This window comes from Orycteropus afer, unplaced genomic scaffold, assembly GCF_000298275.1.
Source record: "Orycteropus afer afer isolate SDZICR_OR568_19922 unplaced genomic scaffold, OryAfe1.0 scaffold00160, whole genome shotgun sequence".
In the NCBI taxonomy this organism is placed as follows: Eukaryota; Metazoa; Chordata; class Mammalia; order Tubulidentata; family Orycteropodidae; genus Orycteropus; species Orycteropus afer.
Genome location: NW_006921747.1, coordinates 554,441 through 570,325, shown reverse-complemented (window position 1 = coordinate 570,325; position 15,885 = coordinate 554,441). Strand labels below are relative to the sequence as shown.

At 41.4% G+C, this 15,885-nt stretch overlaps 1 protein-coding gene across 1 annotated transcript in view; it reads left to right on the top strand.

Annotated features, from left to right (window-relative positions):
• ITK (IL2 inducible T cell kinase) overlaps positions 1 to 15,885 on the top strand; it is an 89,035-nt gene that overhangs the window by 28,588 nt on the left and 44,562 nt on the right. The window contains exons 2-6 of the mRNA XM_007946406.2: positions 1,375 to 1,479; positions 3,182 to 3,263; positions 5,220 to 5,348; positions 9,739 to 9,779; positions 15,072 to 15,223. Coding sequence (XP_007944597.1) covers positions 1,375 to 1,479; positions 3,182 to 3,263; positions 5,220 to 5,348; positions 9,739 to 9,779; positions 15,072 to 15,223 — 509 coding nt within the window. The remainder of the gene's footprint in view (positions 1 to 1,374; positions 1,480 to 3,181; positions 3,264 to 5,219; positions 5,349 to 9,738; positions 9,780 to 15,071; positions 15,224 to 15,885) is intronic.

The following is a 15,885-nucleotide window of genomic DNA, read 5'->3' as shown; positions in this document are numbered from 1 at the left end:
AATAGAAAGTAAAGAGAGAGCCCAATTCTGGAGCATTTGATGGTGTCATGGCTCTCTGAACACCAACTGAATGCACTTCTATATCATGCTCACTCTTGCAATAGTTAGAACTTCTTTGACTTCTCAGCTGCAAATCTAAAGTTTGGCAGTTGGAACCCACTAGCTGCTCCATGGGAAAAAGATATGGCAGTCTGCTTTCATAAATATTTAGAGCCTTGGAAATCCTATGACACAGTTCTACTGCCTAGGGTCACTATGAATCAATTCGATGACAGTGAGTTTGTTTAGTAACCTCTTTAACTGCAAGAGCACCCTTCATTGAGAGCACCTACTATGAGTCAGGTAATTTGTTTACATCATCCTATTTTATTCTCCAGTCAGCCCTTAAAAAGTAGGTATTATCCTTACTTACCAGATGTGGAAACAAAGGTTCAGAGAGGTTAGATGAATTTCCCTAGTTCACAGAGCTAGTAAGGGAAAGGGCCCAACTTTGAACCTAGCCCTTTCCAACCTTGTGCCCGTTTCATCACAAATTACTACTTCCTTATAAAGAAATGGTATAATGAAGTATTTTTCAGTGCTTTCATAGCTGAATTAAAATCTAGTCTCAATGGTAGCCTAATTCTAGGAACCTGTGAAAGCCTACTCTGTTCTGAAAGGCTGTGCACTCCTAACTAGACTTCCTTTGAGCATGATAGTTCACCAGCAGAATCTGCCCCATTAGATAAGGCAACACATTCTTTGGGATCCACTCTCCAAGCAAAAGCACTTTTAGAAATGGGTAACATGTAGCATCATTATAAACCATGAACACGATCATATGAATTAGTTTTCAGGGAAATACATGTAGCAAGAGTCCAAAGAAGTGAGACATGGTTAAGATTCAATGGGGTTGGGAGGGCATAGAGAAAGGATAATTATACAGGAATGTCCTGTGGAAGTCAGTGTGGGATTATGGATAGCTTAGGGATTTGGAGAAGCAAGATGTAGAAAAGGAAGTTTCCACTAAAGGTATGTATCACCGTCTAGCTCAAGCCTGAGTTCAATTACTGTGCTAATAAGTAAGAATAAAGAAAATCAGCACATGTGGTTCAGTGCTGCCATTTGTCACAAGGACAATGGGATATAAGCTTACTTCAATGAGTGAGAATCAGTCACCCCATAAAGAAGACGATTCAAAGCTCATGTCTCCTAGGAGCCTGCTAACACTGTCTTTCTCAGGCACTGAGGGCCAGCAAGCAGCTTCTGGATTTTTGGAGGACTTGTTTTACAAATCTAGTGTATCTTGTCCCATAATGGATTTCTAGAAGCAATCTGGATGAAAGCATCACGTGTTCTCTCTTGTTTAAATGGAATGTACTTTTCTCCCCACAGAAAAAGCGCACATTGAAGGGCTCCATTGAACTTTCCCGAATCAAGTGTGTCGAGATTGTGAAAAGTGACATTATCATCCCATGCCACTATAAATACCCATTCCAGGTAAGTCCATCAGGCCTAACAGGGATAGTTCCCCATTCCCTGGACCATAGTTAAATCCCTCAGTCATTGTAAGAGAAGGTGGGGGAAGGAATGACTCTGATTCTGGGTCAAAACTGAGTCCCAGCCTTATGTTCTTTTAATAAATGATAGATTCATTCATTCAGCAAAGATTAAGTACAAAATCTTGAAAATGTTATTGCTCATTCTCTTTGCCCTCACTGTCTTACCTACTTAGAGGAAGATAACTAATTACTCCGCCCTGGGGAAAAGAGAAAGCTGTCATCAAGGCCCCCAGGATTAATGTTCTTGGAGTATAGTTTATCCCAAGATATGGGGCAACAGATTGAAATCCTTGATTATAAATTGCTTGGAGGTTCTGGGGCAAGAAGACTCAGATTTTACAATCTGGGAATGCCCTAGAACTGCATTGTCCAATACAATAGACCCTATCCACATGTGGCTGTTTAAATTCAAATGTAAATTAATTTAAATGAAATAATATTAAATATTAAGATCCTCAGCCACACAAGTCACATTTCATAGGTTCTATAGCCACATGTGATTAGTAGCTACAATATGGGACAGCACAGATATAGAACACATCTGTCACAGTAGAAAGTTCTATTGGACAGAATTGGTAGAGGGTCTCTTCAGAGGCTTTAGGTCAGGATGGTGTTTAAACCTTGTTACCACTTTTGGCATTTATGCATCTGCAGGAGTGGATGTCTCCTTGCACATCCCAGAGTATCCTTTCAGTTTGTCAGCATGAGGGGTGAATATTTCTTTTTAACCTGGCATGGAGAAGGACTTTTTTTCCTACTAGAAAAGTAGTTGGAGGTGGTAGGACTGAATGTAAAAGCAATGACATATATTTTCCAGTTGTTAAAACCCAGTTACAAATGAGGACATGAAGAAAACTGGAGAAATATAAAGAAGGCCTGTAGTTTTGTTAATAGTTGTACCCAGGTGAATTTCCTGGTTTAGACTCTGCTGTGGTTATGTAATATGTTATCACTGGAGAAAGTTAGGTAAAGAGTAACGGGAAATTTCTGTACTATTTGTGAAAATTTTTGTGTGTCTTAAATGATTTAAAAATAAATAAAATGGTTTTTTAACTTGTTTGTGCATTTACCATCTAATACCTTATTTCTTCACATGCCAGAGATATTTCTTTTTAAAATCACTGAAAAATAAATATGAGAGATAAATGTGCTGTCTAGTCAGGAGGAGAACGTTCTCCTCAGAAGTCAAACCTACTTTTTTTAATGCAGCAATTGCTTACTAGTGGCACAAATCTTTGAGGAGCAGCCTATGCTGCAGAGTTTCACCCTGTATCTCTGCACAGCCCTCAAACATCTAAGTAAAAATTACCCAAAACCAAAAAAAAAAAAAAACGCACTGCCATCGAGTCGGATCCGACTCACAGTGACCCCTCCTTGGGTTTCTGAGGCCGTATCACTACAGAAGTAGATCCCCCAACTTCCTTCTGAGGAGTGGCTAGTGGGTTTGAACCACCAGCCTTCTGGTTAGCAGTCAAATTTCTTAGGCACTATGCCACCAGAGCTCCCCAAAATTACCCAGTTTGCCTAAATGATGACAAACACCTGAAACACAGCCTTCAGCCCAGTAAGTCAGATGAGCCTATGGTCAGTCATTTGTCTCAGGGCACACTGCTCATCTTGACTCTATGTACTGTCTCCAGGTCGTGCATGATAACTATCTCCTGTATGTATTTGCTCCAGACCGTGAAAGCCGGCAACGCTGGGTCCTGGCCCTTAAAGAAGGTAAGGAAACTCCTGTGCAACTGAGACCCTGAAACCCGTTGATCCTATAATGGGCTTCAATTCCACAATAGAATAGAGTGAGATTTGGGAGCAGCTGATGTTCAAACATGTCTCCCTTTTGGTGTTAGTGGCAGGTCCCATGCTTCCTCCTGAGCCCTAAAGGCAGCAAACAGTGTGGTGCAGGGTTTGGCCACATCTAGCCTGCCACTTGTTTTTATAAGGCCCTGAGCTAAGAATCCTTTTTATATTTTTAAATGGTTTCATAAATATTTACATAATATCTTTGATTTTGCCAAAGCCTAAAATATTTGCTATCTGGACCTTTAAGAAAAAATTTGCCAGCTCCTAGTATAGCATGAACAGTAAGGGTCTTGGAGCTAGATGACCTGGATTTAAATCATGCCACTAGTCATGTGCGCTTGGAAAAGTTCCTTAACTGCTCTGTGCTTCAGTTTTCACATCTACTGTGAAATACAAGAAGGCAGGAATAATAAATAGCACCTACCTCCACAGCCTGCAAATAAAATCCATAAAATTAACCAGGTCTGTAGTCAGCACCCAATAAATGTTAGCTAGCTTGGAATTTTTTTCACATCATCAGTAGAGGTATTTCTTAAGCCTTCCCTTCCTGTCAGCATAATTACGTGAACCAGCCCAAGGGTTAAGTACATGGATGTGGAACCAGGTGGATCAGGTGAAAATCCCAGCACTGCCAATTATGAAATGTGTGACCCTGGACATAGTCATTGACATTTTTGCAACTGCATTTCCTCAGCTACAAATTCTGACTGATAACCTTCCTTTTGGTGTTAAGGGAAGGTCCCAAATTTTCCTCTGGGACCTAGAAGCAACAAACAGTATAGTGAAGGAGTTGGCCAAATCCAGCTCACTGTCTGTTTTCATATGGCGCCAAACCAAAAAGTGCTTATATATTTTTAAGTAGTTACATTTTAAATGGTTATATAAGTGCATAGGGTTGCTGTGAGAATTAAATGAGTCAGTCCATACAAGGCACTTAGAACAATATCCATCTCCAAGAGAACACTTAATCAATATTGCTGTTACTTCTATTTAGCACTGATTTGCCAGGAGAATTGGGTTCAAATATTAATCTGTCTCTTCTCGATGGAAATTAACAACAGCAGCAAAGTAAATAAATGGGGACAAAAGCAAGCCATTTGAAATCTCTGGAGCCACGATTACTCTATCTAAAAAAAATGAGAATAAAAATCTGAGTCCTAGCTTTTTCCACAATTGTTGCCTCAAATGGGATCCAGACAGGCAATGCTGGGCAAACTAGAAGTATAGCAGTCACAGAGCATGGAACAAACACATTAAAGTATAATGTAATCAAAAGAGTCTCATCTACCCACCATCCAGGGTAGACAACGCCTTTGACTCTCCTCTATGCAGGGCTTTTCACGAAGGGTATTAAAGCTAGAAGGAGCATTGGAAATTAGCTAGCTAGTTTTGTAGGTTTGATGCTTTTTTTTTCTTTTAAATCATCAGTCTTTTTTCCCCCACCACCACCAAAATTATACTTCAAAGCCACAAATCTAGAAGAGACAAAAGCCAAGTTCCTGTGGTTGAAGCTGTTAGAGGTGGAGGTACCAAAATCCCACCAACTTGGGCTTCCCATTACATCTGAGGCACTTTTATGGAGCCCACTGACTCAGTCTACGAAACTCATGGGAAATTAAGGCTAAAAGGAGGGCTTGCCCATCGTAAGGACATACAGCTAACTTGAGGCAGAGCCAAACTCAGGTCTGTTAATGCCTAAGTCCAATATGCATACCTCAATAAATAGCACAATGAATTAAGTCCAGGTAAATGACCATTTTACTGCCTGTCCTGACTAATATTATGCAGCAGGGTTAAATCCCAGAGAGTTATAAAGTTGGTGCCTTGATACTCTAACCAAGAAATAATTCTTCTTTTGATAACAACCCCTTTCAGAAACAAGGCACAACAACAGTTTGGTATCCAAGTATCACCCTAATTTCTGGATAGATGGGAGGTGGAGGTGCTGTGCCCAGTTGGAGAAGCTTGCAGCAGGCTGTGCCGAGTATGACCCAACCAAGAATGGTAAGAGCCTGGGGGATTTTCTTCTTTTTGAAATGACTGACCTCTGTGCTCTTAGGTAATAAAAGCTCTCTGGAGTGTCAGGTATTAGATAGAAAATTCTAGGTTTTCAGAATTTTCAGAGGGGAATCATCTGCTTCTACTACCAGTTTGCTGATTTTTGTTTGTTTGTTTCATCTCAGAGCTGATAATTATATAGCTCCTTGTGGAGCTCAGACAAGCAGCATCAACATGACCTGAGAGCTAGTTGTTGTTGTTGTTGTTGTTATGTACTATCGAGTCAGATCCGACTCATAGTGACCCCTCCTTGGGTTTCTGAGGCAGTATCACTACGGAAGAGATTGCCCCATCTCCCTTCTGAGGAGTGGATGGTGGGTTTGAACCACCAGCCTTCTGGTTAGCAGTCACGTGCCTTAGAAATTCTCTGGCCTCACCCTAGACCTATTAGATTAGAATTTGTATTTTAATGAAATCCCTAGGAGATTTATGTGCACAGTGAAGTTTGAGAAGCACAGCTATAATCCTTCATGTTAGGAAATGTGAATGGCATTACTTAATTATTACAATTGTTAGTTGCCATCAAGTCTGCTCCAACTCCTGGTGACCCATGTGTAATAGAGGAAACATGGCCCAGTCCACCATCCTCGTAGTCATTGGTATGCTCAAATCAATTGTTGCAGCCACTGTGTATTTGAGTGCCTTCCATCCTAAGGCATTCATCTTCCAGCACTATAACACAATATTCTGTTGTGATCTATAGGGTTTTCACTGGCTGATTTTTGGAAGTAGATCACCAGGGCTTTTTTCCTAGTGTGTCTTAGTCTGGAATCTCTACTGAAAACTGTCCACCATGGGTGACACTGCTGGTATATGAAATACCAAAGGCATAGATAGCTTCCAGCATTATAGCAACATGCAAGCTACCATAGTACAACCAACTGATCGATGGTGGTGGATTTAAGTATTAGGGACAGCATTTATGGGTATGTTTATTCCCAGTGATATTACATCATTCATGTGTTTAATCATATGGAGTTCAACTCTGTACTTGCAGGGTTAGAAGGTAGGGAAAGGAAATAAAAATAAATCTTATTTTATCCAATGGCTTCTTCCCATCTCCCCTTAACCTCCACTGTCTCAGAGAAAAGGAGGTCACAGTCTAAATGAAAAGTGAAAAGAAAGTTGTTTCTTGGCCTTTTGAGGTCATGTTGTTGTTGTTGTTATGTGCCGTCGAGTTGGCCCCGACTCATAGCGACCCCTCCTTGGGTTTCCGAGGCAGTATCACTATGGAAGTAGGATTGCCCAACCTTCCTTCCGAGGAGTGGCTGGTGGGTTTGAACCACCAGCCGTCTGGTTAGCAGGCAAGTGTCTTAGCCACTATGCTACCAGAGCTCCTTTGAGGTCATAGGGTCCTGGAAATTTAATGGAAACTCAATTTTAACTTCAGTGCTGACTTTGGAACCCTAACCCCCCAATAAAGTACAACTCCACTGCTATGCCCTTTTACATGCATTATGCTCTCAGAAAAGATAGTGTGATGTTAAAGAAATGGAAGCAGTAAGCAGATGCGTATGCTTATGGTCACATAGCTAGGAAGTGCTCTGCAAATCAGTTGGTGAACAGGAATGATGGCCCATGTGGAGTGTTTTGTCTGCACTCCCATCTACCCTCAACTTCTCTTCCCCAGGTTTCCTTTTCTCTTCAGTCAATTTCTTTTTTTGTACTAAAACTTAATACCTCTGATTGACATACCTAGGCGGATGTGGTAAATGTAACATGTGGCCTGGTTTTCAGTGGCTTCCTGAGTCACACCCCTTCTCAGTAACACTTTAAAAACCACCACTTCTCACCTTCCACCATGGGACAGAAAGCCATTCAAGTCTACCACTCCCCTGGCCCAAAAGAATAATATTGATCAAGTCTTAGAAGACAGCGATTCCCTGCATTAGCCCTGTTGACCATGCCTTGCTTATGAAACCCAGTGTTTAATGAAAAAGAAATGGAAGGTTTGATGTGGGTGGAGTCCATTCCAACAATAAGGTGGCATGGGCTTCTCAGTGAGTGAAAGGCCCTTTCCAAAGTTCTTATCTTCAAATTCTTGCCAGCATCTTGCTGTGTGACTACTGGTAAGTCACTTGTCTCTTAAGTCTTCATTTCTAAAATGGTAGAGGAGGTTTTCGGAGGCATGAAATAATCTCTAAGCTTCCTTTATATTCTGAAACTCTTTGAATCTGTTTCCATTTTGCAATTTTCACCATTCATATTGCTGCTAATCCTCTCTAGGTACATAGTATTTCCCCTCACTGAGTAGTGGACACATGACTAAGGTGTTAGGAGCATCTGAATGACTCACCAAGACTACTCTTGGGGATGGCAGGAGTTGGTCATGCTGAACCCTCCCCGTGTGAACCCAGGGCCTGACCACTCATGGTCACTTCTGGGAGTAGCCTGTGCATTCGCTCAGCTAATAGCCCTTCTCTTATAATGCAACCCTCTGCCATTTCCCGCTGTGAATATCTTCTCTGTCTACCCTCTTCAGAACTGCTTAAATAGCTCCACATACCACAGTTTTGACAGCATTTGGAGCAGTTTCAAGAAGCACACTGTACTGAGAACACAGCACATGGTTGTCTGCTCTGTGCAAAAGCTTGTAGGATCCCTGGTGTTGGATTCATGTATACCACAGAGTCTAAAAGCACTGGCCTTTAGAGTGAAAAAAATCTAAGTCCCAATTCCATCACTTCCTTGTTATTTGACTTCATATATATTATTCAGTCTCTTTGAGCCTTTGAGCCAGTTTTCTCATCTGTGAAATGGGGGTAATGAAGTAGCTACTTCATGGAGATTCATCAACTGATTTATGGAATGCTCTTAACACAGCTGCTGGCACTTAATAAGTTCTTGATAAATGGTAATTGTGTCTACTTGGATTATTTGTGGACAAGAGAATCTGAGGCTCAGATGTAGTGCTACAGGCATGTGTGTGTGTGTGTGTGTGTGTGTGTGTGTGTTGGGAGGTGGTTAGGTGGTTTGGGAAGTAGTGAAGATGGTTGAACAAAAATGGACCCTACTATACTCAGCTCACAGCAACACCCATTTCTGTGGTAAGAATTCACCCTGATCCTCACCACATACTAACTCCACACAGAGGGAGAGGAAGGAAGGGAAGAGAAGGCCCAGAGGAAGAAGAAAGAGAGAACAGTTACAGAATGTTCAGGGTTGGAAGAAGCCCACGGCCACACAGTTTGTATGTGTGGGAACTAGGATTAGAACACAAGTCTCGTGGATCCAGGTTGAGTACTGACTAAGAACCATATTTCCTATTACATATGTTTTCCTTCGACCCTTTTCTGCTCATTTCATACCCAAGTCAATATCCCATCCTGCCCTTGCTTAAGGAGTTAGCACAAGGGCTGGGCTCCAGTTTCAAATAGAGAATGTCCTCTGTCATATCCCTGACATGGGGCTGTCTAATTTTAAGTTATTCACATGCCTAGACAAAGACTGACTGCCTATCTTTGTAGCCCATTCCCTTCTTATCTCTAATTATTAAAGATGTCTTGAGTTGAGGCCTGTGTACTGCTTCCCAAACCTACTGACAAACGGCTTTGGTCCATTGATTCCAGGCCCATCCTTTGCAATGCCAAAAAAAAAAAAAAAAAGAGAGAGAGAGAAAGAGGGAGAGACGAAAGGAAGGAGAAAGTGAAGAGAGGAGTGAGAAGGAAAGGAGGAGAAAGTACAGAAACAGAGAGGAGAAAATAGGGAAGTGCTTGAGGAGAGATAAAGACAGGAGAAACATGGAGCCACAGAGAGATAAAAGAGAGAGGGAGACATGTTGAGGGTTTGTTTGGGGGAGGCAGCAAGAACACATATTCAGATGTCTAAGGCAACTAAAAATGGATTCCACCCTCTCAAAAAGCAGTGCAATGTCCTCCCACCTCTTCCACCCCCTCCTCAAGCCACAACAGCATCAGGAAGCCAGTGAGTCACTGTCTCCTTGAGTCATCAGTTCCCACTCCTGGGTTTAGCAGGTGCCAGGTACATTCGTGGAAGTATCTGCATCTACAGAGAAGCAAGCCTAACCCCTCTGGTAGAGCCTTTTTTGCTTAGGCTTTTCCTAGAGATACAAAAAGAGAGAGGCCCAGAACTTTGACTTCTGGAAGTTTCTGGTGTCTTCTAAGAAAGGGAATTGGGAACCAGCAGGCTGAAAGAAATGAGACACGTATCCTAACAATTCCAGTTTGGGTTTCTCTGTGTCTCAACTTCTTTTGGCCCCTTTTCTTATGTTGCTCTCCTTGTGGTCCCTTTTCTCTGAAAACCCCCCTGGCAGCTCACCAAAGCTGGGCTGATTTAGTTTCATGCTCATTTTATTTTTCTGTTTTTCTTGTTTCAGCTTCAAAGAAGCCTCTTCCTCCTACTCCTGAAGACAACAGGGTGAGTGAGCTCTCAAGCTCCAGGCATGGGTAGGCACACAGTGCTGCAGGCCCTCAGCTGGCATGTTCCCACTCACATTTCCCCTCTGTCTGCCATTTCTCTCAAAGCCTAGGTGAGACGTCTCAGACATTTTTTACTCAGTTGAAGTCAACACATTGGATTTCTTGGGACTGAATTGCCTCATAGGACTGTTCATGTAAAAGGACCAAGTGTTGTTAAATCTCTACCTCACTTTATTCACTCAAGCATTTGTTGGTATCAAGCTGTGTGCCCAGCCACATGAAGACTTTGGGATATAAAAATGGCTCATGTCTATATAAAGTTGTGTATCTGCTCTTTACCTTGACATATAAGCACTTTGAAGGCATATGTTTGATAATAGTTTACGTTTTAAAGCATGTTCACCTTTTATCTAGTTTGATATTCCCTGTTCTGCCCCCTTCAAAGGGTTATAATTTTATTCTTATCTTAAAGTTTAGTAAACAAAGTCCCAAAAGAGGTTTTGAAGCTTGTCCAAGGCCACTCAGGAACTTAGTGGTAAAACTGGTGGGATACAGAGTATCTGGCATGGTGGTCTTTCATTCTAGTAGTGTTCCTCAAACTGTGGTCCATGGACAAGTAGAATTGTGATCACCTAGAGACTTGTTTGGGAGCTCTGGTGGCATAGTGCCTAAGGCATTTGACTGTTAACCAGAAGGCTGGTGGTTCAAACCCACCAGCCACTCCTCAGAAGGAAGGTTGGGCAATCTACTTCCATAGTGATACCACCTTGGAAACCCAAGGAGGGGTCGCTATGAGTTGCAATTGACTTGACGGTAGTGAGTTTTAGTGAGAAGCTTTTTTGGAATGCAGATTCTCAGGGCCCCTTAAGATTCACTGTATCCAGAACTCTAAGGGTAGAACCCAGAGAGGTGTGTTTTAATAAGCCTCCAGATGATTCTGAAGCATGCTCAAGTTTGTGATCCATTGGCTTATGCTATAGTGATTCCCATCACTTAGACAATATAGAACTTACTCTGGGGGAGCTTATTCTGTCAACGAGACAAAAAATAAATATGAGAACAAACAATCCACTCTCACTTTATGGTCATAGTGACACCCGTTCCACACTTAAGTTGATCAGTTGCAGTCAAATTGATTCTGGCTTATGGTGACTCCTATGTGTCAGAGTAGAACTGTACTCTATAGGATTTTCAGTGGCTGAATTTTCAGAAGTAGATAACCAGACTTTTCTTCCAATGCACCTTTGAGTGTCCTAGAACCTCTGACCTTTTGGTTAACAGTTGAACACTTTAACTCTTTGTACCACCCAGAAACTCCCCACATTTGAGTACTTGCCCTTTATTCCAGAAGCTACTGATTCTGCTTCAGGCTTCTTCCTGAGGATGCACTTTGCTTTTTCCCCTTCAGCCAAAATGGTGACATTTCAAATCTGACAGCTTCTCCACTCAACACCTCAGGCTGGTTTTTAGATCTTTCATCAGCCCACTCTACAAGGACAGGAAAGAAATGTATGAAAACTTAGCAGAAAATGAGTTCTCTTCCCTCTTCTCTCATTGATCCTCTAAAGAATTTTTTCCCCACGTTCCTTGAACACATTGCATCCCACTGCTTGCCCTGGCTTGCAGTTGATTCCTCTCCAGTCCCAGTTTGCTTTTGTCTTATTTTCAGCATAGAAGAAAAGGCAGAAAACACTGCCACATCATTTGGTTTTTCAGACTTCTTAAAGAAGCAGTGTTGGTACTGTTTTGAGTATTCTGACCACAAGTGTTTTGGAATCACTGTTTTGGTTTCAACCACACATCCATTTCAACGTTTCTCTTACTTTGAGCAACAGGAATTCATTTTTCTCTTCACCTGCTTGTTTTGTCCCCTAAGTAGTGATGGCATCTTGGATTGGTATATAGAAAAGGTATTTTTTAATCCAAAATCTAAGCTAACAGACCAAACATTCTATGTGAGAGAGACAGTGGGATAGGGTCAGTTCACCAAAGAGTGAGGGCAGCTGTTTTTTGGTCAGGATGGAGACAGATAATTCCAGCCCTCCAGCCTACGGGTACAAACAAGGCCATGTGCACATTGAAGTTCAAATTCTAATTTCTCTTGGCCCTCATTAAATAGCTGGGAACTCAGCTCCTTCTTCAAGGCCTCTCCCAATCTTGGCTTCCTTAGGGGTGACTAAAGAACATGCTTTCCTGTGTCCTTTCTCCCTGCCTTCCTGTTAAGATACCCTATCCCTGCCACCAGTACCTGAACTCACTGGGAAAGTATCTCTCAGCTCAGTGGTGCTCTCCCCAGCCAGACCAGGCCAAATTCTTGGAGGCCAGATCTATTGTGAGACCTGTAGCAGAGTGGCTGGGAGGTGGGCCTCTTGTCTACTCCCTTCCTCCTCTTATCACCTGGGCCCCAACCAGCCCATCTTGGGTCCAGAGCCTCACAGTCTCTTCAGATGCTATTGTTTCATTTTCTTACTCTAAGTTAGAGATTCCAAACCTTATCATATCCAATGCCCCCTTTTAATAACAAATATTTTATAAATCCCCCTTTATTATCCTGAAAATAATTTAATAGATAATACAACTTACCTCAACACCAATTTTTAGAAATCAATACTCTATCTGTAATTCTAAAAATAAATGAGGTTAAGCACTCAAAAAAATTAAATTAAAATAAAATAAATTATTAAAATAATTTATTTCTCTATATAATTATTGGATCATGACTGTACTGGAAGATGTAATGAAATAATCAATTGCTTACACCTATCAGCAGAATTCCAGTGAATTTTCCACCTCAGATGTGGCCTGATACAGGGACGTTGTATCAACATTCCTGTTCCAGTGACTCAGATACACTATTACCATCTGTGATATGGTTTTCCAAACAGTGAACAACTCTTGGTAAAGTTCTGTAACTAAACCAAACTAACCTGAACTTTGGTAAACTAAAGCAAGTATAATAGTCCCCCAATTTACAAAGTAGTATTCCTAGAAAGCCCAGTAGTTTGTATAAGGTAGAGTAGGATCTAGGCTCAGATTATTATTGTATATTGTTAGTATAAGTAGGTTTCTTACCACATGAATTTCTAACAGGAAAAGTCCTTAGGTGGTGTAAACAGTTTATACTCAGCTGGTAACCATAAGGTTGGTAGTTTGAATCCACCCAGTGGTGCTGGAAAAAAGACTTGGTAGTCTACTTGCAAAAAAGCAAAGCCATTGAAAACCCTATAGAGAGCAATTCTACTCTGAAGCATGTGGAGTTGAGTCAGAATCAACTTGATGGCAGTGGGTTTGGCTTTAGTTTTAGTCAAATAGGACATTCTAAATTTGTATAGGATATGGGACACTGCAGAGTGTTTTGTGTCACTGATCATCCCCACTAGATGCCAGTGGTACATCTCAATATTTTTGACATTTGGAACACTCCAAAAGATGTCAAAAGTGTCCCCTCTGGGATGGTACCACCATGGTTTGAGAAGTTCTGCTCTTATCTTTCTGTTCAGTGGGATTAATCATTTAGTTGAAATGCATACCAAACCATTTTTCTCCTTTATCTTGTTTCAAAAAAAAAAAAAAATTCACTGCCATTGAGTTGGGTCAGACATCTGACTCATAGTGATGCCTACTTTGGTTTCCAAGGCACTATCACTATGGAAGTAGATTGCCCAACCTTCCTTCTGAGGAGGGGCTGGTGGGTTTGAACTGCCAGGCTTATGGTTTGCAGTCAAATGCCTTAGGCACTATGCCACCGGAGCTCCTTTATATTATTTAGGTGTCCTATAATGCAGCTATTCCTTCCAGTAGTTTTTAGAATGAAGACCGCAGGCCCACTGACTCGTGTCTGTAGGTATCCGGGACACCACCACTTCATAAGCTTCCCAAATACCTGGACTTCAGCTGGGATAACATACTACATAAGTATGACAAGTCTTTTCTTTTTCAGCTTCATTATTTTTATGTTGCCAGATGCTGCAATGTACAGATTTTCCCCCACTATCTGGTAGGTTTGAACTGCTAGCCTTCTAGTTAGCAGTCAAATGCCTTAGGCACTATGCCACCAGAGCTCCCATCTGAAAGTAGAGAATTTTGTAAACTGAAATGGCAGAAAGCGAAGAAGTAATTACCATTAATTGATATAAGAGAAATTTGACCATCCCCAGACCCCCCAAAATGGCCTACTAAATCATACTAAATAACACATAAAATAACACTAACACAGAGTGCTCACAGACACAGTTCAAAGCTTTGGTGGCTTGATACTGAGATGCTGAGTGTAGACCCTGGGGAAGGAGTGTGACAGTACCACTGTCACTGCTCAAGGTTCATGCTGCCTCTTTAATGGCTCACTGCAAACTAGAGTGTCACTTTTTGCCATTTTTCAAAAAAATAAACATCTTCAGATTTCTTTTCACTAGCAAAAACATGTAGGTCTTTTGTAAAAGCAAAGTGGCACAAAGCAAACTTTTGAAAAGTGGGAAATACCTATACTCAAAGAACTGTGATATCCCCAACATTAAACCATATTTTAGCCAGAAATCTCTATCTTTTCCCTTATTTACTCTTTCAAAAAATATGCCAACCTGTGGCGAGTATATCATCCTGAACTCTTGTGATTGTTTGTTTTACAATCTCTTCCTCACGTCCTCAATATCTCATCCTAAAAAAGCTACTGAGGGGTAGAGATATGAGTAAAAGAGGACCCACAAAAGAAAGAAGGGAGACTGTGTACTTTAGTGGAGAAGGCTTTAAGACTAAAGTTCTAAACTTGGCCACATCCATTTCCCCATCTGTGCCTCAATTTCCCCATTCAAAATCAGAGTGTTGGATTAAATGATCTTTCAGAGGCCTTCTATTCCTGATTGTCTATAATCCCATTAATCTGGACAACCCACCAGTCAAATCAGCAAAGCATCAACTGAATGACTTAATGTTGACTGTATCACCTTTCCCCAAAGAGACTGTAATGTGCAGCATGATACATATAGAGAAACCAACAGATTCTTGTCAAAGCATGTGACTGCCTGGGATTCAATAGTCAGAATTTACCTCACAGAATGAGAAAGGCAATGAATTCCAGCTCCTTATTGTGTTCATCTCATGAATAATTCTAATTCGTAAAGAGAGCCAACTAGAAGGTAGATTGCTTCAGTGAAATTCCAGTGAATTATAGAAACTGGTGTGTTGGTGTGCCATAGATCTAGGGGCAAGTAATGGCTCAGGAATTTACTAACCTTGTTCTGCATTTTACTTCATTTTTGTGAGTTTGCTTGACTTTGTTGTCTCCTTTACCCAGCGGTCACTTCAGGAACCTGACGAAACTTTGGTCATTGCCTTGTATGACTACCAAACAAATGATCCGCAGGAACTTATGCTTCGCCGCAATGAAGAATATTACCTGCTGGACAGTTCTGAGATTCATTGGTGGAGAGTTCAGGACAGGAATGGGTAAGGAACTTTTGTGGTTACTGTGGAGTCCCTAGGTGGTGCCAACCGGTAATGTGCTTGGCCAAATGAGCTGGAGGTTCAAGTCCATCCAAACGCACCTCAGAAGAAAGGTCTAATGATGTGCTTCTGAAAAAAAAGCCACTGAAACCCATTTGGAACGCGGTTCTACTCTGACACATATGGGGTCTCCAAGAGTCAGTGTTGACTTGATGGTAACTGGTGGTTACTGTTCCAAGGTTCAAGGTATGGTGAAGACAAAGAAAACACTGGAATAGCATGTCCTGCTTCTCTCAGTGTGACCATCATACTGAGCTAGGAGGAGAGAGCAGAGGCAGAAGGAAAAGGGAGGAGAGGAAGTAGCTAAGGGGAGTTTTTCCCCTTTTCAGACATGGCTATGAGGCAGTCACTTGCCATGCTTGCTGCCTGTACCCTACCTCAAGCACTCTCATCTAAAAATCCCTGGGTTTTTCCACTGACATCCACAATTTGGGAGATTGGAAGCTTTTTCTGCAAAGCATTATTGTTCTTGAGTGTTTAAGTGAGGATAAAGGTATATCCCACTGTGATGAGCTTACTTTGATGGAAAGAAAGGCATGTAGAGATGGTACAGATTAGATACACTAAAAAGAATCAGAAAGAAGATAGTAGGATTTAGTTACAAT